This window comes from Palaemon carinicauda, chromosome 13 (assembly GCF_036898095.1).
Source record: "Palaemon carinicauda isolate YSFRI2023 chromosome 13, ASM3689809v2, whole genome shotgun sequence".
NCBI classification, from domain to species: Eukaryota; Metazoa; Arthropoda; class Malacostraca; order Decapoda; family Palaemonidae; genus Palaemon; species Palaemon carinicauda.
Genome location: NC_090737.1, coordinates 71,971,310 through 71,999,074, shown reverse-complemented (window position 1 = coordinate 71,999,074; position 27,765 = coordinate 71,971,310). Strand labels below are relative to the sequence as shown.

Here is a 27,765-nt window from a genome sequence, read left to right as displayed (position 1 = left end):
TCGGTCCTAGCAGCGGTCAGGCAGGAGGACTGGATGGTCTCGTTGGATCTGAAAGACGCCTACTTTCACGTTCCCATCCATCCAGACTCCCAACCTTTTCTGAGATTCGTCTTTGGAGAGGTTGTGTACCAGTTCCAAGCCCTGTGCTTTGGCCTAAGCACGGCACCTCTTGTGTTTACGCGACTGATGAGGAATATTGCGAAATTCCTTCACTTGGCAGACATCAGAGCCTCCCTTTATTTAGACGACTGGCTTTTAAGAGCCCCCACAAGTCGTCGCTGTCTGGAGAGTCTCAGATGGACTTTGGATTTGACCAAGGAACTGGGTCTCTTGGTCAATTTAGAGAAGTCCCAGCTCGTTCCTTCCCAAACCATCGTTTACCTGGGAATGGAGATTCAGAGTCGAGCTTTTCGGGCTTTTCCGTCGGCCCCAAGAATCAACCAAGCCCTAGAGTGCATCCTGAGCATGCTGAAGAAGAACCGATGCTCGGTGAGGCAGTGGATGAGTCTAACAGGGACTCTTTCATCGAGTTAGGGAGACTCCACCTCCGCCCCCTTCAGTACCATCTAGCAGCTCACTGGAACAAGGATATGACGCTCGAGGCGGTCTCTATTCCTGTTTCCAAAGAGATGAGGGCTACTCTAACGTGGTGGAAGAACAACATTCTTCTCAAGGAGGGTCTCTCATTAGCTGTTCAGACCCCCGACCTTCATCTCTACTCGGACGCATCAGACTCGGGCTGGGGCGCGACATTGGACGGACAGGAATGCTCGGGGACATGGAACCAGGAACAGGAAACGCTTCACATCAATTGCAAGGAGTTGTTGGCAGTTCATCTGGCCTTAATGAACTTCAAGTCCCTCCTGCTAAACAAGGTGGTGGAGGTGAACTCCGACAACACCACAGCCTTGGCGTACATCTCCAAGCAGGGAGGGACTCATTCGAGGAAGCTGTTCGAGATCGCAAGGGACCTCCTCATTTGGTCAAAAAGTCGAAAGCTCACGCTGGTAACGAGGTTCATTCAGGGCGATATGAATGTCTCGGCAGATCGCCTCAGCAGGAAGGGTCAAGTCATCCCCACAGAATGGACCCTTCACAAGAACGTGTGCAGCAGACTTTGGGCCCTGTGGGGTCAGCCAACTATAGATCTGTTCGCTACCTCGATGACCAAGAGGCTCCCATTGTACTGTTCCCCGATTCCAGACCCGGCAGCAGTTCACGTGGATGCTTTTCTGCTGGATTGGTCCCACCTCGACCTGTATGCATTCCCGCCGTTCAAGATCATCAACAGGGTTCTTCAGAAGTTCGTCTCTCACGAAGGGACACGGCTGACGTTGGTTGCTCCCCTTTGGCCTGCAAGAGAATGGTTCACAGAGGTACTGCAATGGCTGGTCGACGTTCCCAGGACTCTCCCTCTAAGAGTGGACCTTCTACGTCAACCTCACGTAAAGAAGGTACACCCAAGCCTCCACGCTCTTCGTCTGACTGCCTTCAGACTATCGAAAGACTCTCTAGAGCTAGAGGCTTTTCGAAGGAGGCAGCCAGAGCGATTGCCAGAGCAAGGAGGATATCCACTCGCAGAGTCTATCAATCTAAGTGGGAAGTCTTCCGAAGCTGGTGCAGTACCAATGCAGTTTCCTCTACCAGTACCACTGTAACCCAAGTTGCTGACTTCCTGTTACATCTTAGGAATGTTAGATCTCTATCAGCTCCTACGATCAAGGGGTACAGAAGTATGTTGGCAGCGGTTTTCCGCCACAGAGGCTTGGATCTTTCCTCCAACAAAGATCTGCAGGACATCCTTAGGTCTTTTGAGACCTCTAAAGAACGTCGGTTGTCCACTCCAGGCTGGAATCTAGACGTAGTCCTAAGGTTCCTTATGTCATCTAGATTTGAACCTCTCCAGTCAGCCTCTTTCAAAGACCTCACTCTCAAAACTCTTTTCCTCGTCTGCCTTGCAACAGCCAAAAGAGTAAGTGAGGTTCACGCCTTCAGCAGGAACATAGGTTTCACATCTGAAACGGCTACATGTTCCTTACAGCTCGGTTTTTTGGCAAAAAATGAGCTTCCTTCACGTCCTATGCCTAAATCGTTCGAAATTCCTAGCCTTTCCAACATGGTGGGTAACGAACGGGAGAGAGTACTTTGCCCTGTCAGAGCTCTTAAGTACTATCTTAAAAGGTCAAAACCCTTGCGAGGACAATCAGAGGCCTTATGGTGTGCTATTAAGAAACCTTCGCTGCCTATGTCTAAGAACGCAGTTTCTTATTACATAAGGCTTCTGATTAGAGAAGCTCATTCTCACATGAAGGATGAAGACCTTGCTTTGCTGAAGGTAAGGACACATGAAGTGAGAGCTGTGGCTACTTCAGTGGCCTTCAAACAGAACCGTTCTCTGCAGAGTATTATGGATGCAACCTATTGGAGGAGCAAGTCAGTGTTTGCATCATTCTATCTCAAAGATGTCCAGTCTCTTTACGAGAACTGCTACACCCTGGGACCATTCGTAGCAGCGAGTGCAGTAGTAGGTGAGGGCTCAGCCACTACATTCCCATAATCCCATAACCTTTTTAACCTTTCTCTTGAATGCTTTTATTGTTGTTTTGGGTTGTACGGTGGGCTAAGAAGCCTTCCGCATCCTAGTTGATTTGGCGGGTGGTCAATTCTTTCTTGAGAAGCGCCTAGGTTAGAGGTTGTGATGAGGTCCTTTAGTATGGGTTGCAGCCCTTTATACTTCAGCACCTAAGAGTTGTTCAGCCTCCTAAGAGGACCGCTGCGCTCAGTAAGGAAGACGTACTTATTAAAGGCAGAGTAATGGTTCAAGTCGACTTCCTTACCAGGTACTTATAATTTCATTTGTTATTTTGAATAACTGATAAAAATGAAATACGGGATACTTAGCTTCTTGATTAACATGTACACTGGTTTTCACCCACCCCCCTGGGTGTGAATCAGCTACATGATTATCGGGTAAGATTAATATTGAAAAATGTTATTTTCATTAGTAAAATAAATTTTTGAATATACTTACCCGATAATCATGATTTAATTGACCCACCCTTCCTCCCCATAGAGAACCAGTGGACCGAGGAAAAAATTGAGGTGGTGTTGACAAGAAGTACTGGAGTACCTGACCACAGATGGCGCTGGTGAGTACACCCCCCTCTTGTATAGCGATCGGTGGCGTATCCCGTCCGTAGATTTCTGTCGGGCAACGGAGTTGACAGCTACATGATTATCGGGTAAGTATATTCAAAAATTTATTTTACTAATGAAAATAACATTTTTCAATATTAATCTTACCCGATGATCATGTAGCTGTCAACTCTGTTGCCCGACAGAAATCTACGGTCGGGATACGCCAGCGATCGCTATACGGGTGGGGGTGTACACAACAGCGCCATCTGTGGTCAGGTACTCCAGTACTTCTTGTCAACACCACCTCAATTTTTCCTCTGTCGTGCCACCGGCTAGACCTACTTGGATACGCTGTTGATTCTGGAGTTATTGTTCACGATTTGGTGATGTATTTGCTCTAGAGTTTAGCCTTCGCTATTCAGGAAGCTTTATCATTAGCTTAGCAAGTTTTTGGAATTAATTTGATTTAATTTTGGTGACGAAGAGAGTATGAACTCTCTTTCACTTTTAATGGCCGACCCTTCCCTTAGACGGAAGTGTTGGTGTCGAAGAGAGTATAGACTCTCTTTCTTTATTTTGCTTAACAAAGTTATAGATTTATTTTATATCTCTCCGCCTTTTACAGGCCTCTTCGATTAACTTCCTTTTATTATAAACTTATTAAAATTAATTTTTATGTTTGTTTATATGCGACCTTTCCTAATAGTAGGCGGTCTTTTCTTGAAACCGAAGTTAATTAACATTGAGCCCGTCATATCGTTTTTACCTGTTAAAATTTTATGCTTTTTTATGTTTTTGAAAGAATTTCTTTGATAGTCTCGTACTGTTTTCAAAGTTGAACTAACGTTTTGTTTTGTCTCCGCAGTTGTTGACGTTCAGAACGTTCAACTTGCGCTCTATCGTTACGATAGAGAGAGAGTATTCACGGTTTCACGTTGCAGTAAGAGTAAACCGATTCTAGCGTTTTGTTCATTCTTTCTTAGCTTAAATGGTTTTAATTCTAATTAAGGAACTTTTTATTTGGGAAATCTTTCAGTTTTTTTCCTTTAACAATAATATGTTTTAACGATATATATAATTGGGCTCATCTCTCAGGTTCTAAGTCAAGAGAGAGAGAGAGAGAGATAGAGACGGAGGGAGAGAGAGGAGGATAAACGTTTCGTTCAAGCGGGTAACGTTGTTATCGTTTTTCCTCTTCTCCCTAGTCTCTTTAGGGGAAGAAGGTAAACGTTTCTAGAGTTTTATTCTTGTTCCCAGGCTTTATGCGGTGAGAGATTTTAAACGTAGTTTATTTGATCTAGTGTTTAGTCTCTTTTCCAGCCACTGAATTTTTTTTTTTTTATCTTTCATTATGTTTTTCTGTTACATTGTAATACTGTTTTCGCAATTACTAACTTTTAATGAAGGATAGAATTGCGTGTTTCAGGTACAAACCACTTAAAGTTTCGAGTTCAGTGAAATAAGTGCAAACAGAAATTCAAAAGTGATAAAGTGATAAGCGCAAAGTGTTACAGTGTTGCGTTCGAGGGTTCGTCTGTTCGTGCCAGTTGTTCGCCTAGTCTGGGACCTCTTACAAGCTCCCAAGCCCAGGGGAGAAGTAACGTCGAAGGACTTATGGGTTCATCAGGCCTTGATCGACGAACAGACGTTTCCCTCCGTGGTTTCGGGTGTACCCACTCACGTAGCCGACGTGATCACCCCACCCACACAAAGACGAGAGAGCCCATTTATTCCTCGTCTGCGGAAGAGGTTTCTCGCAGAAACCATGGACCAAATCTTGCAGCTTTTAAGTGCAAGTCGGTCCCTTCCGCGCAAGTCCAACTCCTAGGTGTAGCCATTAGCACTGGGTCAGTTCGGACTTGCTGCAGTACGACAACTGCACACCTCCCAGAGAGGCAAGGTGGTACCGCAACAGGCAGTAACTCCGTCTGTTGCCGCACCAGCTGTTTTAGACCCTCAGTCTCAACGGACATTAGCTCCGTTTGTTGTTGTCTTTCATAGACCCTAGTGGTCCATGCTGCAGACTATACAGTCTCAGCTTACTCCTTCATACAGGAGTATCATGCTGGAAGGTTGACAATGTAGCCTGTTAACCTACAACCCGCCGAGGTTGTGCGCTCAGCAGATACTGCGGCTGCCTGCTCCCACCCTCCACCTGTGAGAGCTCCACCTCCGATGCGCAGTCCACCCTGCCAGACGCATGTTCTTGCTGCGCCTCCTGCTTTCATGCGTGAGTTGCCGCATCTGGAGTTGCCGGGTTCCAGCACTATGAGGCAACCTCCTCAACCCATGAGGCAGGAGCCTCATGCTATGCGGCAACCTCCTCTACCCATGAGGCAGGAGCCTCATGCTATGAGGAGCCTCAGGCTATGCGGCATCCTCCTCAAACCATGAGGCAGGAGCCTCATGCTATGCGGCAACCTCCTCTACCCATGAGGCAGGAGCCTCATGCTATGCGGCATCCTCCTCAAACCATGAGGCAGGAGCCTCATGCTATGCGGCATCCTCCTCAGCCCATGAGGCAGGAGCCTCATGCTATGAGGAGCCTCATACTATGCGGCATCCTCCTCAACCCATGAGGCAGGAGCCTCATGCTATGAGGAGCCTCATGCTATGCGGCATCCTCCTCAACCCATGAGGCAGGAGCCTCATGCTATGCGGCAACCTCCTCTACCCATGAGGCAGGAGCCTCATGCTATGCGGCATCCTCCTCAACCCATGAGGCAGGAGCCTCATGCTATGCGGCATCCTCCTCAACCCATGAGGCAGGAGCCTCATGCTATGCGGCAACCTCCTCAACCCATGAGGCAGGAGCCTCATACTATGCGGCATCCTCCTCAACCCATGCGGCATGAGCCTCATCCCTTGCAGCATGAGCCTCATCCCATGCAGCATGAGCCTCATACCATGCAGCATGAGCCTCATCCCATGCAGCTTAAGCCGCATGCCATGCAACATGCTCTGCATACCTTACAGCATGCTCTACATACAGCATGCTCTGCATACCTTACAGCATGCTCTGCATACCTTACAGCATGCTCTGCATACCTTACAGCATGTGCATACCTTACAGCATGCTCTGCATACCTTACCGCATGCTCCTCAGTCACACATCTTTGGTTGTTGCCAACTCACAAGACTGTCAAGCAGTTTCATAACGTTGCCTTCTGGTCTGCTGCTTTTGCACCAGTGAAACCCTCACTGAGAGAACTTAGCTTTTCTCGGATATGGTTCCTGTAGATGAAAAAGTGCTATTCTCCCTCCTTCTGATATTCCCTTGAGGACTCTGTCATTTGGAGAGGAGCCTTAAGCTGCTTAGCCTCCTATGGACTTTTATTTAAGCATAACATGCTTCCAGGGAGGGTAAGGGTTCCGCTTCAGTCGCTAACCCCGTCTGTTGCCACACCTGCTCCCATAGACCTTGAGCTTTGTTGCAAGACATGCAGTCCAAGCTTAGTCCTTGTTAGAGGATTTTTTGTTTACGGAGTCAGTGTGTCACTGGGAAGACGTTCAACAACCAGCAGAAGTGACTTGTTGTGACGCAGTGCGGCAACCTCAGCAACCCGATAAGGAGTTGTCTGTACGACCCAGACAGTCTAGACAGTTTCGGGTTGTCGCTGTACTTCCTCGCTTCCCCATGGTTGACAGTTCACAGACTGTGCAGCAGTACCATGATCTTGTGTCCGGCTCCGTCAGACGACTGGCTTTTAAGAGCTCCCACAAGTCGTCGCTGTCTGGAGATTCTCAGATGGACTATGGATCTGACCAAGGAACTGGGCCTCCTGGTCAATTTTGAGGAGTCCCAGCTCGTCCCATCCCAGACCATTGTCTACCTGGGTATGGAGCTTCAGAGTCGAGCTTTTCGGGCTTTTCCGTCGGCCCCAAGGATCTACCAAGCCCTAGAATGCATCCAGAGCATGCTGAGAAGGAACCGATGCTCAGTCAGGTAGTGGATGAGTCTAACAGGGACACTTTCATCGCTGGCCCTGTTCATCGAGTTAGGGAGACTCCACCTCCGCCCCCTTCAGTATCATCTAGCTGCTCACTGGATAAAGGACATGACGCTAGAGACGGTCTCAGTTCCTGTTTCCGAAGAGAGGAGGTCTACTCTCACGTGGTGAAAGAACAGCTTTCTTCTCAAGGAAGTCTACCTTTGGCTGTTCAGAAACCCGACCGCCGTCTCTTCTCGGACGCATCAGACACGGGCTGGGGTGCGACTTTGGACGGACAGGAATGCTCGGGAACATGGAATCAGGAGCAAAGGACACTTCACATCAATTGCAAGGAGCTGTTGGCGGTTCATCTGGCCTTGATAAACTTCAAGTCCCTCCAGCTTAACAAGGTGGTGGAGGTGGACTCTGACAACACCACAGCCTTGGCTTACATCTCCAAGCAGGGAGGGACTCATTCGTGGAAGTTGTTCTAGATCGCAAGGGACCTCCTCATCTGGTCAAAAGATCGAAAGCTCACGCTGGTAACGAGGTTCATTTAGGGCGATATGAATGTCATGGCAGATCGCCTCAGCCGGAAGGGTCAGGTCATCCCCACAGAGTGGACCCTTCACAAGAATGTTTGCAGCAGACTTTGGGCCCTGTGGGGTCAGCCAACCATAGATCTGTTCGCTACCTCGATAACCTAGAGGCTCCCGTTGTATTGTTCTCCGATTCCAGACCCAGCAGCAGTTCACGTGGATGCTTTTCTGCTGGATTGGTCCCATCTCGACCTGTATGCATTCCCGCCGTTCAAGATTGTCAACAGGGTACTTCAGAAGTTTGCCTCTCGCAAAGGGACACGGCTGACGTTGGTTGGCTCCGCTCTGGCCCGCGAGAGAATGGTTCATAGAGGTACTGCAATGGCTGGTCGACATTCCCAGGACTCTTCCTCTAGGAGCGGACCTTCTACGTCAACCTCACGTAAAGAAGGTACACCCAAACCTCCACGCTCTTCGTCTGACTGCCTTCAGACTTTCGAAAGACTCTCAAGAGCTAGGGGCTTTTCGAAGGAGGCAGCCAGAGCGATTGCCAGAGCAAGGAGGACATCCACTCTCAGAGTCTATCAGTCTAAAGGGGAAGTCTTCCGAAGCTGGTACAAGGCCAATGCAGTTTCCTCAACCAGTACCACTGTAACCCAGATTGCTGACTTCCTGTTACATCTAAGGAACGTAAGATCCCTTTCAGCTCCTACGATCAAGGGTTACAGAAGTATGTTGGCAGCGGTTTTCCGCCACAGAGGCTTGGATCTTTCCACCAACAAAGATCTACAGGACCTCCTTAGGTCTTTTGAGACCTCAAAGGAACGTCGGTTGTCCACTCCAGGCTGGAATCTAGACGTGGTCCTAAGGTTCCTTATGTCATCAAGATTTGAACCTCTCCAATCAGCCTCTTTTAAGGACCTCACATTAAAAACTCTTTTCCTCGTGTGCTTGACAACAGCTAAAAGAGTAAGTGAGATCCACGCCTTCAGCAGGAACATAGTTTTCACATCTGAAACGGCTACATGTTCCTTGCAGCTCGGTTTTTTGCTAAAACGAGCTTCCTTCACGTCCTTGGCCTAAGTCGTTCGAGATCCCAAGCCTGTCCAACTTGGTGGGGAACGAACTGGAGAGAGTACTTTGCCCAGTTAGAGCTCTTAGGTACTATCTAAAAAGGTCATAACCTTTACGAGGACAATCAGAAGCCTCATGGTGTGCTATCAAGAAGCCTTCTCTTCCAAGGTCTAAGAACTCAGTTTCTTACTAATTCAGGCTTCTGATTAGGGAAGCACATTCTCATCTGAAGGAAGAAGACCTTGCTTTGCTGAAGGTAAGGACACATGAAGTGAGAGCTGTGGCTACTTCAGTGGCCTTCAAACAGAACCGTTCTCTGCAGAGTGTTATGGATGCAACCTATTGGAGAAGCAAGTCAGTGTTCGCATCATTCTATCTCAAAGATGTCCAGTCTCTTTACGAGAACTGCTACACCCTGGGACCATTCGTAGCAACGAATGCAGTAGTAGGCGGGGGCTCAGCCACTACATTCCCATAATCCCATAACCTTTTTAACCTTTCTCTTGAATACTTTTTATGGGTTGTACGGTCGGCTAAGAAGCCTTCCACATCCTTGTTGATTTGGCGGGTGGTCAATTCTTTCTTGAGAAGCGCCGAGGTTAAAGGTTGTGATGAGGTCCTTTAGTATGGGTTGCAGCCCTTTATACTTCAGCACCTAAGAGTCGTTCAGCATCCTAAGAGGACCGCTACGCTCAGTAAGGAAGACGTACTTAATAAAGGCAGAGTAATGGTTCAAGTCGCCTTCCTTACCAGGTACTTATTTATTTTGTTATTTTTGAATAACTAATAAAATAAAATACGGGATACTTAGCTTCTTTGTTAACATGTATGCTGGTCTCCACCCACCACCCTGGGTGTGAATCAGCTACATGATCATCGGGTAAGATTAATATTGAAAAATGTTATTTTCATTAGTAAAATAAATTTTTGAATATACTTACCCGATGATCATGATTTAATTGACCCACCCTTCCTCCCCATAGAGAACCAGTGGACCGAGGAAAAAATTGAGGTGGTGTTGACAAGAAGTACTGGAGTACCTGACCACAGATGGCGCTGTTGTGTACACCCCCACCTGTATAGCGATCGCTGACGTATCCCGACCGTAGATTTCTGTCGGGCAACAGAGTTGACAGCTACATGATCATCGGGTAAGTATATTCAAAAATTTATTTTACTAATGAAAATAACATTTTCTATGTAAAGAAATTGCCACATGGAGTGGTGTTATATCTTTTCAAATCCAGTTTGTTTCTTTTACTTCTGGACTGATTTGTGCTAAGCGTGAATAGATTGTTGTAATCTACAATTGTTATTCCTTGAAGAATATTGAATGCCTCTATTAATCGTCCCCTTAGTCTTCGAGTTTGTAGATAAAATAACTTCAAATATTCCATCTTCCGTCTATCCAAATTGCCTTAATGTTGGAACTAGTTTGGTAGCCCTAGCTTGTACTGCTTTCAGTCTATCTATATCCTTCTGAATACTTAAGAGCCCAGAATTGGACTCCATATTTTAGATGATGACTTCCTAGTGATGTTTACAGCTGTAGTACAGTATCTTTGTTTCTGCATTTGAATTCTCTCTTAATGTAACCTATTAGTTTTTGTGCTTTTCAGCTTTTATGCTCTGTTTAGCAAACTTCAAATATTTGCTGATAATAATACCAAGATCTTCTTGGTCCTCACTTTCTATTTCATAACCCAGTCATGAATAATCTGATTGTAGGTTACTATAACCTATGTGCATGACTTTATATTTCCCACATTTGAAATACATTTGCCATTTTCTGGACCATTCTCCTGGCTTCATTAGATCCTCTTTTAAGGCTTTTATTCTACTAGTTAATCCTAAATCAGGGAAAAATAGCCCAGTGAGGAAAGGAAACAGGGAAATATAAGAGAAGTAATAATCTAAATTATCATAAATTAGATCTATCATATATAAACTATAAAAACAAGAGGAAGAGAATCAAGACAGAATAGCATGCTCAAGTGTACTCTCAAGTAGGAGAACTCTTAACCCAAGACAGTGAAAGAGCATGGTACAAAGCCTATGGCACTACCAAGGACTAGAGAACAATGGTTTGATTTTGGAGTGGAGTGTCCTTCTAGAAGTGCAGCTTACCTTAGCTAAAGAGTCTCTTCTACCCTTACAAACAGGAAAGTAGCCACCGAACAATTACATTCCAGTGGTTAACCCCTTAGACAAAGAAGATTTGTCTGGTAATCTCAAGTGTTGTCAGTTGTATGAGGACAGAGGAGAATGTAAAAAGAAATGGCCAGACTATTCGGGGTATGTGTAGGCAAAAAAAAAAAAATGAGCAGTAACCAGAGAGAGGGATCATTTCAGTGATATTACCCTTGTCAAAGTCATTTAACCATGTTTCAGATAATGCTAGTTTAAATTCATTTTTTTTTAATTACCAAATCTAAGTTTAATAGGGTTTTTAGGAAGATTATGGATGAATCTTTGTTATCTCTTATCACCTTTATTAAAGTCTTACTTGTTAGCAATGCCTTATTTTGGCCAGCTGCTTAAATTTTTAGCCTTATCAGATCGGGTCAAATTGATATAAGCGGGTAGAAAACGCTCTATAAATGGAGGTTAAACGTCTTTGTTGACGAAGGAAGTTTTGGATATGGAAGAAAGTATAGGGAACTTTTTAAAGGTATTGGCTTAACTGATTTTCTGGTTGATGTCCTTTCATTTATGTTGAGATAAGACTTCACAGGTCATCATGCACTTAATAAAGCACTTGGTCTAGATTGTATATTACGGATGGTTTTAGTAAACTGGTTCAAGTTTTACTCATTTTTAATTGAAACAGAGAACAGTTATATTTGCCATGATTAGGTCATTATCAGATTCGTAAACTACTTACTCTGCCCACTAGGGTTTGATCCTATCTTGGATTTAGACAAAGTAACTGAAATGATTGATCAAGTTTTGAATTAAATCAATTGGATGTTTTAAGGGCAGTTTTGTAATGTCATTTGACTTCTGCTGGTTTCTCATCTGCTATTCTTTCTTTCATCCTAGGGGTTGTGGAAGGGCAAGGAGAACACCTTACCATGAGGTCCCTTGGCTTTAAAGAGAAGCCATTGGCTATTCAGATTTAACATGCCTAGTATGGAACAGACTAGCTTGTTTCACATCAAATGGGGGACACTCAGTTTTACCAGCGATCTAAGTTCTCAGAGAGGTATATTAAACACTGCTCCATTCTCTGCCTCTTTTAGTTTTGTCTGTTTCATTCTCAAGTGAAACAGTTCCAAGTTTTATCCTCTTGGGCTCAGAAATTGATAGGGAGATAGGTAATGGAAGAAGCTGCAATTCTGTTCCCAGGGTTTTACATCCGATTTTTTTCTGGTCCTAAAATCATAAGGAATTTGAGACTGGTTCTGGAGGTTTTGAGCCTAAAAAAGTCAACTAGCTTATCAAAATTCTCAATGGAAACTGTGTCTGTTTGACCATAAGGAGAGAAAATTGAATATTCTCCATTGACCTGAATAACCCCTACTTTTATATGCTTGTCCATCCAGATTCAAGGAAGATGCTTCTGTTCAATTTGTTGAAGAATCTGAGTATCTTAGTGAATCACAAGAAGTCAATGCTTATTCAAACTCAGAAGATTTGTATTTAGGGAATATAGTAGCTTCAGTTCCTTTTCAGGCTTTTTCGACAGAGGAGAGAATCCTTTCCTTCCATAATTTTTTTCTAGAATTAAGATGACATAATTTCGTAGCACCACATTGATAAGGCTACTGGGCACAATAATATCTCTGAAAAACTGAAAACAATTTTTGGGGTTTGGCTGGTTGAGAATACGAATATTGCAATTTCATCTCACACTTTGTTGTCACAGAGAAACAAAGGAGAAATTGCCCTGATTTGAATCTGTTAGGATCAATCAACTATAGTAGACTGGTGCACTAATCTGACTGGATTCTGCTAGTTATCAGTCTAAATAGTTGAATCCTGAATCTCTCTTACCAAGTGCTTCCAATGAGGGTTGGGGTATAATTCTAGATCTTCAATTGTTAGGGCAGTAGAACAATCAAGAATCAATATCACACAAATTGTCTTAGGTTATAAACAGCTTAAAAAGCTCCTCAGCAAGTCGAGAATGTGGTTCAAGAGAAAGTTATTGCTTTATACATGGACAACACAACCAAATTGGTCTATATGATAAAGAACATGGGACACCACAGTAAAATCTTGGTTTGTAATGGCTCAGAAATCTTTTGATTAGATGAAGGACAGAAGTATTTGTTTGCTTCCCCAATCCATACCAAGCATACCGAACATCTAGTTTGTTAATTATAAGGGAAACAACAGGATCTACCAAATGGGTGGTATCTTCACCCCTAGAATACCGTGTAGTATTAAGCCTTATGGATACATCATGACTATTAGAATTAACTGTATATCTAGTATTACGAGCAGGTTAGTGCTATCTGGAAAGATCTGGCCACAAAGGATGGTCTGTAATGAAAAAATATATGCAACATGCATAAAGAACTAATTGAACGATGGTTCCAAAGATTAATATATTGATCAGGAATAAGAAATTTAATAGACCGGAAGTTCTTATCCAACAAATTATGGTGAGATTCAGCAACTGAAGATCATACAGGAGAACAATATTTGAAACAAGGGAGAATGAAAGAATTTAAACACCTCTTCGGAATAAATTGATCACCTAAAACTTAAAATACTCATTAAGCCAATAATTTGTGCAATTGATGACAAAACAGACCAAGTGTGTTTTCAAAAGTAAATTTGCTATCAAGAATTGCACATATAATTTTAAGAGTCATATAAAGTTGAAGAAACATATCAATGCAGAGATTTGGATGTTGAAGAGCCACTGTCATCGACCTATTTAAAACCATACGTTGAGTTTTGTTAAGGTTCAACTCCATGCCTCAAATTGTTATTGTTATTATTATTATTATCACTATTATTATTACTAATTAACCACAACATTAGTCTTTTGGCAAAACGTCTTAATAGGTTTGCTGAAGGTAATCGTCTGTTCCCTAGCTTTCAATCTGCTTTTCGTAAAGGCCTTTGAGCGTGTGATGCCCTACTTACAATATCCAATGCTGCACAGAAATCCCTTGATTGTGGTTAGGAATTTTGTATGATTGGCCTTGATTTTAGTGCTGCCTTTTACTGTGTTAATCATGAGGCCCTTGTTTTTAAACTCAAGCAGTTGGGAGTGAATGGGTCGTTTCTTAGCATTATTATTGAATTTTCTAAGTGATAGATCTCAAAGAGTTGATGTTGATGGGAACCATAGTGAGAATAGGTGTTCGACAGGGTAGAGTTCTTAGCCCATTACTTTTTATACTATATACACATGACATATGGTTTGGCCTAAAAAACTAGCTTTTTGCATATGCAGATGAAGCTGCTCTCTCTGCATCAATTCCATCTTCTGAATGTAGGATCTGGGGTTGCTGAATCACTTAATAGAGATCTAGCTTAAATTATTGCATGGTGCAAGTTATGGGGTATGAAGTTAAATCCTAACAAAAATCAAAGTATGATTGTAAGTAGGTCAAGGACAGTGGCTCCTCAACATCTGGATCTCAGCATAGATAATGTTTCTTTAACTTAGTATGACTTAAAATTTAGGTGTGATTCTCAAAAGCAAATTTACTTTTGAGAAACACATTACGTCTGTATCTTCTCCAATTGCACAAAAACTTGGCCTATTGAGAAAGTCTTTTAAGATTTTTGGTGATCAATCTATTATGAAGAAGTGTTTTAATTCTTTCATTCTACCTTGTTTTGAGTATTGTTCTCCTGTCTGGTCTTCAGCAGCTGATTTTTATATTCATTTGTTGGATAGGAACTTAGGGTGTATTAAATTTCTTATTGCTGATCTAGATATTAATCGTTGGTACCGTCGTTCAATTAGTTCATTATGCATGTTGCATAAGATTTTTTTCAATATTAATCTTACCCGATGATCATGTAGCTGTCAACTCTGTTGCCCGACAGAAATCTACGGTCGGGATACGCCAGCGATCGCTATACAGGTGGGGGTGTACACAACAGCGCCAACTGTGGTCAGGTACTCCAGTACTTCTTGTCAACACCACCTCAATTTTTCCTCTGTCGTGCCACCGGCTAGACCTACTTGGATACGCTGTTGATTCTGGAGTTATTGTTCACGATTTGGTGATGTATTTGCTCTAGAGTTTAGCCTTCGCTATTCAGGAAGCTTTATCATTAGCTTAGCAAGTTTTTGGAATTAATTTGATTTAATTTTGGGGACGAAGAGAGTATGAACTCTCTTTCACTTTTAAATGGCCGACCCTTCCCTTAGACGGAAGTGTTGGTGTCGAAGAGAGTATAGACTCTCTTTCTTTATTTTGCTTAACAAAGTTATAGATTTATTTTATATCTCTCCGCCTTTTATAGGCCTCTTCGATTAACTTCCTTTTATTATAAACTTATTAAAATTAATTTTTATGTTTGTTTATATGCGACCTTTCCTAATAGTAGGCGGTCTTTTCTTGGAACCGAAGTTAATTAACATTGAGCCCGTCATATCGTTTTTACCTGTTAAGATTTTATGCTATTTTATGTTTTTGAAAGAATTTCTTTGATAGTCTCGTACTGTTTTCAAAGTTGAACTAACGTTTTGTTTTGTCTCCGCAGTTGTTGACGTTCAGAACGTTCAACTTGCGCTCTATCATTACGATAGAGAGAGAGTATTCACGGTTTCACGTTGCAGTAAGAGTAAACCGATTCTAGCGTTTTGTTCATTCTTTCTTAGCTTAAATGGTTTTAATTCTAATAAAGGAACTTTTTATTTGGGAAATCTTTGTTTTTTTTCCTTTAACAATAATATGTTTTAACGATATATATAATTGGGCTCATCTCTCAGGTTCTAAGTCAAGAGAGAGAGAGATAGAGACGGAGGGAGAGAGAGGAGGATAAACGTTTCGTTCAAGCGGGTAACGTTGTTATCGTTTTTGCTCTTCTCCCTAGTCTCTTTAGGGGAAGAAGGTAAACGTTTCTAGAGTTTTATTCTTGTTCCCAGGCTTTATGCGGTGAGAGATTTTAAACGTAATTTATTTGATCTAGTGTTTAGTCTCTTTTCCAGCCACTGAATTTTTTATCTTTCATTATGTTTTTCTGTTACATTGTAATACTGTTTTCGCAATTACTAACTTTTAATGAAGGATAGAATTGCGTGTTTCAGGTACAAACCACTTAAAGTTTCGAGTTCAGTGAAATAAGTGCAAACAGAAATTCAAAAGTGATAAAGTGATAAGCGCAAAGTGTTACAGTGTTGCGTTCGAGGGTTCGTCTGTTCGTGCCAGTTGTTCGCCTAGTCTGGGACCTCTTACAAGCTCCCAAGCCCAGGGGAGAAGTAACGTCGAAGGACTTATGGGTTCATCAGGCCTTGATCGACGAACAGACGTTTCCCTCCGTGGTTTCGGGTGTACCCACTCACGTAGCCGACGTGATCACCCCACCCACACAAAGACGAGAGAGCCCATTTATTCCTCGTCTGCGGAAGAGGTTTCTCGCAGAAACCATGGACCATATCTTGCAGCTTTTAAGTGCAAGTCGGTCCCTTCCGCGCAAGTCCAACTCCTAGGTGTAGCCATTAGCACTGGGTCAGTTCGGACTTGCTGCAGTACGACAACTGCACACCTCCCAGAGAGGCAAGGTGGTACCGCAACAGGCAGTAACTCCGTCTGTTGCCGCACCAGCTGTTTTAGACCCTCAGTCTCAACGGACAGTAGCTCCGTTTGTTGTTGTCTTTCATAGACCCTAGTGGTCCATGCTGCAGACTATACAGTCTCAGCTTGCTCCTTCATACAGGAGTATCATGCTGGAAGGTTGACAATGTAGCCTGTTAACCTACAACCCGCCGAGGTTGTGCGCTCAGCAGATACTGCGGCTGCCTGCTCCCACCCTCCACCTGTAAGAGCTCCACCTCCGATGCGCAGTCCACCCTGCCAGACGCATGTTCTAGCTGCGCCTCCTGCTTTCATGCGTGAGTTGCCGCATCGGGAGTTGCCGGGTTCCAGCACTATGAGGCAACCTCCTCAACCCATGAGGCAGGAGCCTCATGCTATGCGGCAACCTCCTCTACCCATGAGGCAGGAGCCTCATGCTATGAGGAGCCTCAGGCTATGAGGCATCCTCCTCAAACCATGAGGCAGGAGCCTCATGCTATGCGGCAACCTCCTCTACCCATGAGGCAGGAGCCTCATGCTATGCGGCATCCTCCTCAAACCATGAGGCAGGAGCCTCATGCTATGCGGCATCCTCCTCAACCCATGAGGCAGGAGCCTCATGCTATGAGGAGCCTCATGCTATGCGGCATCCTCCTCAACCCATGAGGCAGGAGCCTCATGCTATGAGGAGCCTCATGCTATGCGGCATCCTCCTCAACCCATGAGGCAGGAGCCTCATGCTATGAGGAGCCTCATGCTATGCGGCATCCTCCTCAACCCATGAGGCAGGAGCCTCATGCTATGCGGCAACCTCCTCTACCCATGAGGCAGGCATGCTATGCGGCATCCTCCTCAACCCATGAGGCAGGAGCCTCATGCTATGCGGCATCCTCCTCAACCCATGAGGCAGGAGCCTCATGCTATGAGGAGCCTCATGCTATGCGGCATCCTCCTCAAACCATGAGGCAGGAGCCTCATGCTATGCGGCAACCTCCTCAACCCATGAGGCAGGAGCCTCATACTATGCGGCATCCTCCTCAACCCATGCGGCATCCTCCTCAACCCATGCGGCATGAGCCTCATCCCTTGCAGCATGAGCCTCATCCCATGCAGCATGAGCCTCATCCCATGCAGCATGAGCCTCATCCCATGCAGCATAAGCCGCATGCCATGCAACATGCTCTGCATACCTTACAGCATGCTCTACATACAGCATGCTCTGCATACCTTACAGCATGCTCTGCATACCTTACAGCATGTGCATACCTTACAGCATGCTCTGCATACCTTACCGCATGCTCCTCAGTCACTCATCTTTGGTTGTTGCCAACTCACAAGACTGTCAAGCAGTTTCATAACGTTGCCTTCTGGTCTGCTGCTTTTGCACCAGTGAAACCCTCACTGAGAGAACTTAGCTTTTCTCGGATATGGTTCCTGTAGATGAGAAAGTGCTATTCTCCCTCCTTCTGATATTCCCTTGAGGACTCTGTCATTTGGAGAGGAGCCTTAAGCTGCTTAGCCTCCTATGGACTTTTATTTAAGCATAACATGCTTCCAGGGAGGGTAATGGTTCCGCTTCAGTCGCTAACCCCGTCTGTTGCCACACCTGCTCCCATAGACCTTGAGCTTTGTTGCAAGACATGCAGTCCAAGCTTAGTCCTTGTTAGAGGATTTTTTGTTTACGGAGTCAGTGTGTCACTGGGAAGACGTTCAACAACCAGCAGAAGTGACTTGTTGTGACGCAGTGCGGCAACCTCAGCAACCCGATAAGGAGTTGTCTGTACGACCCAGACAGTCTAGACAGTTTCGGGTTGTCGCTGTACTTCCTCGCTTCCCCATGGTTGACAGTTCAGAGACTGTGCAGCAGTACCATGATCTTGTGTCCGGCTCCGTCAGACGACTGGCTTTTAAGAGCTCCCACAAGTCGTCGCTGTCTGGAGATTCTCAGATGGACTATGGATCTGACCAAGGAACTGGGCCTCCTGGTCAATTTTGAGGAGTCCCAGCTCGTCCCATCCCAGACCATTGTCTACCTGGGTATGGAGCTTCAGAGTCAAGCTTTTCGGGCTTTTCCGTCGGCCCCAAGGATCTACCAAGCCCTAGAATGCATCCAGAGCATGCTGAGAAGGAACCGATGCTCAATCAGGTAGTGGATGAGTCTAACAGGGACACTTTCATCGCTGGCCCTGTTCATCGAGTTAGGGAGACTCCACCTCCGCCCCCTTCAGTATCATCTAGCTGCTCACTGGATAAAGAACATGACGCTAGAGACGGTCTCAGTTCCTGTTTCCGAAGAGAGGAGGTCTACTCTCACGTGGTGAAAGATCAGCTTTCTTCTCAAGGAAGTCTACCTTTGGCTGTTCAGAAACCCGACCGCCGTCTCTTCTCGGACGCATCAGACACGGGCTGGGGTGCGACTTTGGACGGACAGAAATGCTCGGGAACATGGAATCAGGAGCAAAGGACACTTCACATCAATTGCAAGGAGCTGTTGGCGGTTCATCTGGCCTTGATAAACTTCAAGTCCCTCCAGCTTAACAAGGTGGTGGAGGTGGACTCTGACAACACCACAGCCTTGGCTTACATCTCCAAGCAGGGAGGGACTCATTCGTGGAAGTTGTTCTAGATCGCAAGGGACCTCCTCATCTGGTCAAAAGATCGAAAGCTCACGCTGGTAACGAGGTTCATTCAGGGCGATATGAATGTCATGGCAGATCGCCTCAGCGGAAGGGTCAGGTCATCCCCACAGAGTGGACCCTTCACAAGAATGTTTGCAGCAGACTTTGGGCCCTGTGGGGTCAGCCAACCATAGATCTGTTCGCTACCTCGATAACCTAGAGGCTCCCGTTGTATTGTTCTCCGATTCCAGACCCAGCAGCAGTTCACGTGGATGCTTTTCTGCTGGATTGGTCCCATCTCGACCTGTATGCATTCCCGCCGTTCAAGATTGTCAACAGGGTACTTCAGAAGTTCGCCTCTCGCAAAGGGACACGGCTGACGTTGGTTGGCTCCGCTCTGGCCCGCGAGAGAATGGTTCATAGAGGTACTGCAATGGCTGGTCGACATTCCCAGGACTCTTCCTCTAGGAGTGGACCTTCTACGTCAACCTCACGTAAAGAAGGTACACCCAAACCTCCACGCTCTTCGTCTGACTGCCTTCAGACTTTCGAAAGACTCTCAAGAACTAGGGGCTTTTCGAAGGAGGCAGCCAGAGCGATTGCCAGAGCAAGGAGGACATCCACTCTCAGAGTCTATCAGTCTAAAGGGGAAGTCTTCCGAAGCTGGTACAAGGCCAATGCAGTTTCCTCAACCAGTACCACTGTAACCCAGATTGCTGACTTCCTGTTACATCTAAGGAACGTAAGATCCCTTTCAGCTCCTACGATCAAGGGTTACAGAAGTATGTTGGCAGCGGTTTTCCGCCACAGAGGCTTGGATCTTTCCACCAACAAAGATCTACAGGACCTCCTTAGGTCTTTTGAGACCTCAAAGGAACGTCGGTTGTCCACTCCAGGCTGGAATCTAGACGTGGTCCTAAGGTTCCTTATGTCATCAAGATTTGAACCTCTCCAATCAGCCTCTTTTAAGGACCTCACATTAAAAACTCTTTTCCTCGTGTGCTTGACAACAGCTAAAAGAGTAAGTGAGATCCACGCCTTCAGCAGGAACATAGTTTTCACATCTGAAACGGCTACATGTTCCTTGCAGCTCGGTTTTTTGCTAAAACGAGCTTCCTTCACGTCCTTGGCCTAAGTCGTTCGAGATCCCAAGCCTGTCCAACTTGGTGGGGAACGAACTGGAGAGAGTACTTTGCCCAGTTAGAGCTCTTAGGTACTATCTAAAAAGGTCATAACCTTTACGAGGACAATCAGAAGCCTTATGGTGTGCTATCAAGAAGCCTTCTCTTCCAAGGTCTAAGAACTCAGTTTCTTACTAATTCAGGCTTCTGATTAGGGAAGCACATTCTCATCTGAAGGAAGAAGACCTTGCTTTGCTGAAGGTAAGGACACATGAAGTGAGAGCTGTGGCTACTTCAGTGGCCTTCAAACAGAACCGTTCTCTGCAGAGTGTTATGGATGCAACCTATTGGAGAAGCAAGTCAGTGTTCGCATCATTCTATCTCAAAGATGTCCAGTCTCTTTACGAGAACTGCTACACCCTGGGACCATTCGTAGCAACGAATGCAGTAGTAGGCGGGGGCTCAGCCACTACATTCCCATAATCCCATAACCTTTTTAACCTTTCTCTTGAATACTTTTTATGGGTTGTACGGTCGGCTAAGAAGCCTTCCACATCCTTGTTGATTTGGCGGGTGGTCAATTCTTTCTTGAGAAGCGCCGAGGTTAAAGGTTGTGATGAGGTCCTTTAGTATGGGTTGCAGCCCTTTATACTTCAGCACCTAAGAGTCGTTCAGCATCCTAAGAGGACCGCTACGCTCAGTAAGGAAGACGTACTTAATAAAGGCAGAGTAATGGTTCAAGTCGTCTTCCTTACCAGGTACTTATTTATTTTATGTTATTTTTGAATAACTAATAAAATAAAATACGGGATACTTAGCTTCTTTGTTAACATGTATGCTGGTCTCCACCCACCACCCTGGGTGTGAATCAGCTACATGATCATCGGGTAAGATTAATATTGAAAAATGTTATTTTCATTAGTAAAATAAATTTTTGAATATACTTACCCGATGATCATGATTTAATTGACCCACCCTTCCTCCCCATAGAGAACCAGTGGACCGAGGAAAAAATTGAGGTGGTGTTGACAAGAAGTACTGGAGTACCTGACCACAGATGGCGCTGTTGTGTACACCCCCACCTGTATAGCGATCGCTGGCGTATCCCGACCGTAGATTTCTGTCGGGCAACAGAGTTGACAGCTTCATGATCATCGGGTAAGTATATTCAAAAATTTATTTTACTAATGAAAATAACATTTTACAATTCTGATCATCCTTTACATTCAGATCTTCACGAGCAGTTCCATCCTGTTCGTAATACAAGGCAGGCAGTTAATTCTAATAGTCAGGCCTTCTCCATCATGAGGATCAATACTACACAGTATTCTAGAACTTTAATTCCATCTGTGACAAGTTGTGGAATGATCTTCCTAATCGGGTAGTTGAATCAGTAGAACTTCAAAAGTTCAAAGTTGCAGCTAATGTTTTTGTGTTGAACAGGCTGACATAAGTCTTTTTATAGTTTATATATGACATACCGGTATCTGTTTTGATGTTGTTACTGTTTTTAAGATGTTTTATTGTTAATTTTTCTCATATCATTTATTTGATTCATTATTTCCTTTCCTCGCTGGGCTATTTTTCCTGATTGGAGTCCCTGGGTATTTAGCATCATGCTTTTCCAACCAGGGTTGTAGCTTGGCTAGTAATAATAATAATAATAATAATAATAATTAGTTGGAAAAGGAGGATGCTATAAGTCCAAGGGCTCCAAAGGAAGAATAGCCCGTTAAAGAAAAAAAAACAAGAAAATAGAAAATTGATATGAAAAATAATGAATGATTATTATGATATAAGGTCAATATTGTAGTTAATATGAATATATATATAAACTATGAAGATAGACTCATATCAGCCTCATCAACATATAACTTTGCTGCTAGTTTGAAATTTTAAAGTTTCAGATTCAACTGCCTCATTAGGGAGATCATTCCACAATCTGGTCAGACCTGGAATAAAAGTTCTAGAATACTGAGTAGTATTAAGCTTTATGATAGAGAAGGCAAGACTGTTAGAACTCAATATCATCATCTCCTATGTATATTGACACAAAGGGCCTCGGTTAGATTTCGCCAGTCATATCTATCTTGAGCTTTTAATTCAATACTTCTCCGTTCATCATCTCCTACTTCACGCTTAATAGTCCTCAGCCATGTAGGCCTGGGTGTTCCAACTCTTCTAGTGCCTTGTGGAGCCCAGCTGCACATTTGGTGAACTAGTCTCTCTTGGGGAGTGCGAAGAGCATGCCCAAACCATCTCCATCTACTCCTCATCATGATCTCATCCACATTTGGCACTCGAGTAATCTCTCTTATAGTTTCTTTTGTAATCCTGTCCTGCTATTCAACTCCCAATATCCTTCTGAGGGCTTTGTTCTCAAATCTACTAAATCTATTGGAGATAGTTTCATTGTCATGCCATGACTCTTGTCCATAGAGTAACACTTATCTCACTAAACTGATATATAGACTGATTTTTATATGTAATTTCAGGCGATTTGATTTCCAAATTTTATTTGACCGAGCCATTGTCTGATTTGCTTTTTTCAGTCTTTCACTATAAACTAATTCTAAAGACCCTTTATTGGAGATCATGGTTTCTAAATACTTAAATGATTATACCTCATTAATCCTTTCTCCTTCCAATGATATTTCATCTTCCATCGCATTCTCCTTTCTCATCATCTCGCTTTCTTCTTTTTATCTTCAGCCCAACCTCGTGGGATATTTCATACATTCTGGTAAGAAAACATTGCAAATCCTGTGGTGTTGGGCTAACAAGGAGAGCATCATCAGCATACTCTAGGTCTGCTAAATTCCTATCACAAATCCAGTCCAATCCTTCTCCACCATCTCGGACCGTTCTACGCATTACAAAATCCATGAGGAGGATACACAATGTAGGTGACAACACATTCCCTTGGAGTACTCCTCTTTTCACTGGAAGTTCATTTGATAAGACTCCATTAACATTAACTTTGCACTTGCTATGCTCATGAACAGACTTAATCAAATTCACATATTTAAGACAAATTCCATAATAATGCAGGACTCACTACAAAATTGGCTGGTGCACACTATCAATGACTTTCATAGTCCACAAATGCCACAAAAGGGTATTTGTATATTCTACGCATTGATGTGAAACATGTCTCAAAATGAAAATTTGGTCAGTGCAACTTCTACCTTTTCTAAATCCTGCTTGTTCATCTCTCAGATTTTCATCAATCTTTCTCTCAAGTCTCATTAGAATAAACATACTATATATTTTCAAAACTGACGTAAGTGTTATGCCTCTGTGTTATGCAGTCAGTCAGGTCCTCTTTTGTTTGCTATTTATGCCAACACTCCTAACTCCCATTCATCAGGTTTTGCCTCTTCATGCCACATTCTACAAAATAATCTAGTAAGTAGTCTGTGTGTCGCTTCATTTTCGTCCAGTGTCATCTCTGCAGTTATTCCATCGTATCCCTGGGCTTTCCATCTCTACTGTAGTTTTTTTTTTTTTTTTTTTTTTTTTTTCTTCATGAGCACATCAAGATCATCATCAGCTTCAGGTATATCAATCAAATTATTCCCTTTATATCTCCTATTCATAACCTCACTAAAGTGTTCCATCCAATGCTGTCTTTCCTCATCTTTTATTGCTATGACAGAGCCATCTCTCTTTTTGATAGGTACATGCTTCTTTGCCCCAGTCGAGATTTCTTTAATAATTGTATGAGCGATTCTTACACCATAGCCACTTCCTGAATTCATAGCTTTGTCAGCCTCATCTGATTTAATGTCTTGATATTCTCTCTAGTCCTTTCTGGCTTTTCTTTTGACCTCGCTGTCAATACTTGAACATTTAGCATGCTCTATCTTCTAATTTTCATGACTTACTGAAAAACTTTCAACAATCAATTTCAGTCTTTGTCTCCTTTTTATAGTATTCAAAGTATCATTTGATACCCATGGCTTTCTCCTTGTAACTGCATTTCCCAAGACCTCCCTACCAACCAACTGATATATGTTCTTAATATCACACCATTCTTCATTAATTGTCTTTTCTTTGTTTCTTAGTCTCTTAAGACTGCAAATCGATTCCTACATTCAATTGCAGGTGTTTCTCTGTGCTCTTCTTCTAAAAGCTTAGTTGTATTAAACCTAGGTATTCTATCCATCTTTCCGTTGGGGGCTTTCAGTTTTAATTTCAGAGGGTCAGTGAGGAGTTGTTAAAGCTACAATACAGTAACTGCATACGTAGTACTATGTACAGGGTTGTACTTTCTGGGAAGATCCAAATGCAAAAGATTATCAAAATTATGAAAAACCTTATGCAACATGCATAAAGAATGATCTAACAACAGTGCATGAGAATAATATGAAGATCAGCAATAAGAAATTTAATAGACTGCAAGTTTTTCCCAACAAATTGAGATGAAAAGTCAGCAGCAGAAGACCAGATAGGAGAATACTGCTTGAAATAAGGTAGAATGAAAGGATTAGAATATTTCTTCAGAAAAAAAATGATCACCGGCAATCTTTAATGAGTTTCTCAGTAAGCCAATGTTTTCTCCAATCAAAGAAGAAACAGACAATGTTTTTCTCAAAAGTAAATTTACAATCAAGAATCACACCAAAGATTTTAAAGGAGTTGTATATGGTTAAAGAAACATTATCAATGCAGAGTTCTGTATTTTGAGGAGCCAATGTCCTTGATCTACTTTCAATCATACTTTCAGTTTTGTTAGGATTCAACTTCATGCCCTATGATTTGCACCATGTACTAATTTTAGCTAGGTCTCTATTAAGGGATTCAGCAACCCAAGATTCAGGAGATTGAATTGATGCATAGAAAGTAGCATCATCAGCATATGCAACAAGCTTTTGTTTTGTAGGCCAAATCCCAGATCGTGTATATATTATTAGTATTAAATGCTAAGCTACAACCCGAGTTGGAAAAGCACGATGCTATAAGCCCTGGGGCCCCAACAGGGAAAATAGCCTAGTGAGGAAAGGAAATAAGGAAAAATGAAATATTTTAAGAACAGTAACAACATTAAAATAAATATTTCATATATAAACTTTAAATAATTTAACAAAACAAGAGAAAAAGAAATTAAATAGAATAATGTGCTCGAGTGTACCCTCAAGTAAGAGAACTCTAACCCAAGACAGTGGAAGACCATGGTACAGAGGCTATGGCACTACCCAAGACTAGAGAACAATGGTTTGATTTTGGAGTGTCCTTCTCCTAGAAGAGCTGCTTACCATAGCTAAAGAGTCTCTTCAACCCTTACCATGAGGAAAGTACCCATTGACCAATTACAGTGCAGTAGTTAACCCCTTGGGTGAAGAAGAATTGTTTGGTAATCTGTCTTGTCAGGTGTATGAGGACAGAGAAGAATTTGTAAAGAATATGCCAGACTATTCGGTGTATAAGTAGGCAAAGGGAAAGAACCGTAACCAGAGAGAAAGATCCAATGTAATACTGTCTGGCCAGTCAAAGGACCCCATAACTCTCTAGTGGTAGTATCTCAACCGGCGGCTGGTGCCCTGGCCAACCTACTACCTACAGAGTTTGAATAATAATGGGCCAAGAACACTACTCTGAGGAATGCCAGATATCTCATTCCTATACTCGTTATAGTGCCCATCAACAACAACTCTGCTATCTATTACTTAAACATTCAATAATGATGCTAAGAAAAGACCCACTTATTCCCCTCTGTTCGAGTTTGAAAACAAAGGCCTCATAATTAACACTGCCAAAGGCAGCAATAAACTAAAGGAAAAATTAAATAATTCTGGAGATATTTTTTTTTTTAGTTCATGCTTCGATGATATTTTTTAGCTCATGCTCCAAGGATATTACTGATGTTGTCGTCTGGTATCAAAGTAATTTATTTATCATTGAAACATTGTTCTACTTCTCATTTGATTTAGGTCATGTGAAGAAGCTGAAAAGGTGGCTTCAAGAGTGGAAAAGTAAATCCGAAGCCTTTGCTGTTAAAGAAAAAAATAAGAAAGCAAGATTATCAAAGAAAGGTGAGTAATTTTTTTTTCACATGATTTTGTTGCTATGACTTGTATGGTGTGTAATATAGTTGAATGACTGTGAATTTTTATTACCGCATCCCCACCAAGGTGGCCAAGAGGTATTGTTTTTGGTGGATTGTTTTGTCTATGTGTTTGTCATTTTTTTTCTTTGTTAGCAACTTTATGGAAAAACTACCACAGTAGTCCCTTGGTTATAATGGGGTGTTCTGTTCCAGGCGCCCCCTTGATGGTTGATAAACTGCAAAGTAGATACAGAAATCAACGGTATATTTTTTTCATTATCTTTCAAATTTTTCATACTTTCATTTTCTCCATAAATTTAAGCTTTTATGAATCATCCTAATGCTTATAAATCTTGATACACTCTTAAAACACTTTTTGAGCTAGAACTTAATTTTACTGTAGGCACTTTCTTACGTATATGCAAATGAAATAATTTAAATATGAACACCCATTAACGTATATACTGCTCAGCCAGTCTACTCTGTTGACCAGACTATATGTCCATTTACTGTGGTCAAAAAGTACAGCTTTGTTTAAAATAAACAGAATTTTAATGACTGATGTTTCACTTGAATTTATCCAGTGATAGTGATCATATTGTGAAATAAAACACAGCGAGTATTCTTCTCTTCTAATTTGTTTTTATCTTGCTAAAAGAGACAATAAGTACTTGAACTATTATTTGTATTTACAATATAAAAATGTGCAGTTTTTGTAAAAATACTAAACTCATGTTTTTTTTGCAATGTCAGTAATTATTAATGGTATATCAAAGTTTAGAGGTGTTTCATCCCTGTTGCTGATTCATGGTAATTTTATAGTCTTTACCTTTACAATCCTAGGAAAGTATTGACTTTTTTTCTTCCAATTTTTTTGGTAGTTTTTGTGTTATTTTTTTCATCTTTTCATAAAAAGAAAAAGGTATACAGTAATGTAATATTTTAATATATCAGTCATATTCTACTTATTAACATCTATGGTAATTGTTTACTTTCATTGGAAAGTTGAATTGCAAGCAAAACAGCTGGTGTTATCTGAATGAGTTGTTCATAACAAAACAGCTGTTTTTCATTTGGTTGTTTATAGTTGTATGCATCACTAAAGGTTAAAGATAGTTATGTCATTTGCTCTTTTGCTTTTATAATTTATTAAACTCAAAGTTGGGATAGTTGCAGAAAGAATAGGTTAGTTTATTATAATTTTATCTCTAAAAAGGAACTTGCATAATATACAGGATACCTGATAAAATAATTTTCCATTTTTTGAGTGAAAATTTGGTGCTGGCACAACATGCTAGATCATGTGTTACAGGAGTATATCTGGTATTACTGTAATTTTCTTATTAATTTAAAGTCCGACAGTGACTAACAAGAATCAAAATATGAAAAGTATAAATGTTATCTCGGTATAGATTAACATATGATATACAGTATTCATAAATCCGTGATGTACTGAGGGAGCTATAGGTGAACTGAGATATGGGGAGGGATTACTATATATCATTAAAATACAGTATATTAGCTGCTTTAGTGTATTTTGCATTTAAAGTACAATTACGTTTTTAAGTGGATCTTTAAAGTG

The 27,765-nt window shown here is 42.4% G+C and overlaps 1 protein-coding gene across 2 annotated transcripts in view; it reads left to right on the top strand.

Moving 5' to 3' along the window:
* LOC137652318 (ATPase family AAA domain-containing protein 5-like) overlaps nt 1-27,765 on the top strand; it is a 334,913-nt gene that overhangs the window by 203,074 nt on the left and 104,074 nt on the right. For both annotated transcript variants that reach the window (XM_068385648.1, XM_068385649.1), the window contains exon 11: nt 26,068-26,169. In XM_068385648.1, coding sequence (XP_068241749.1) covers nt 26,068-26,169 — 102 coding nt within the window. The remainder of the gene's footprint in view (nt 1-26,067; nt 26,170-27,765) is intronic.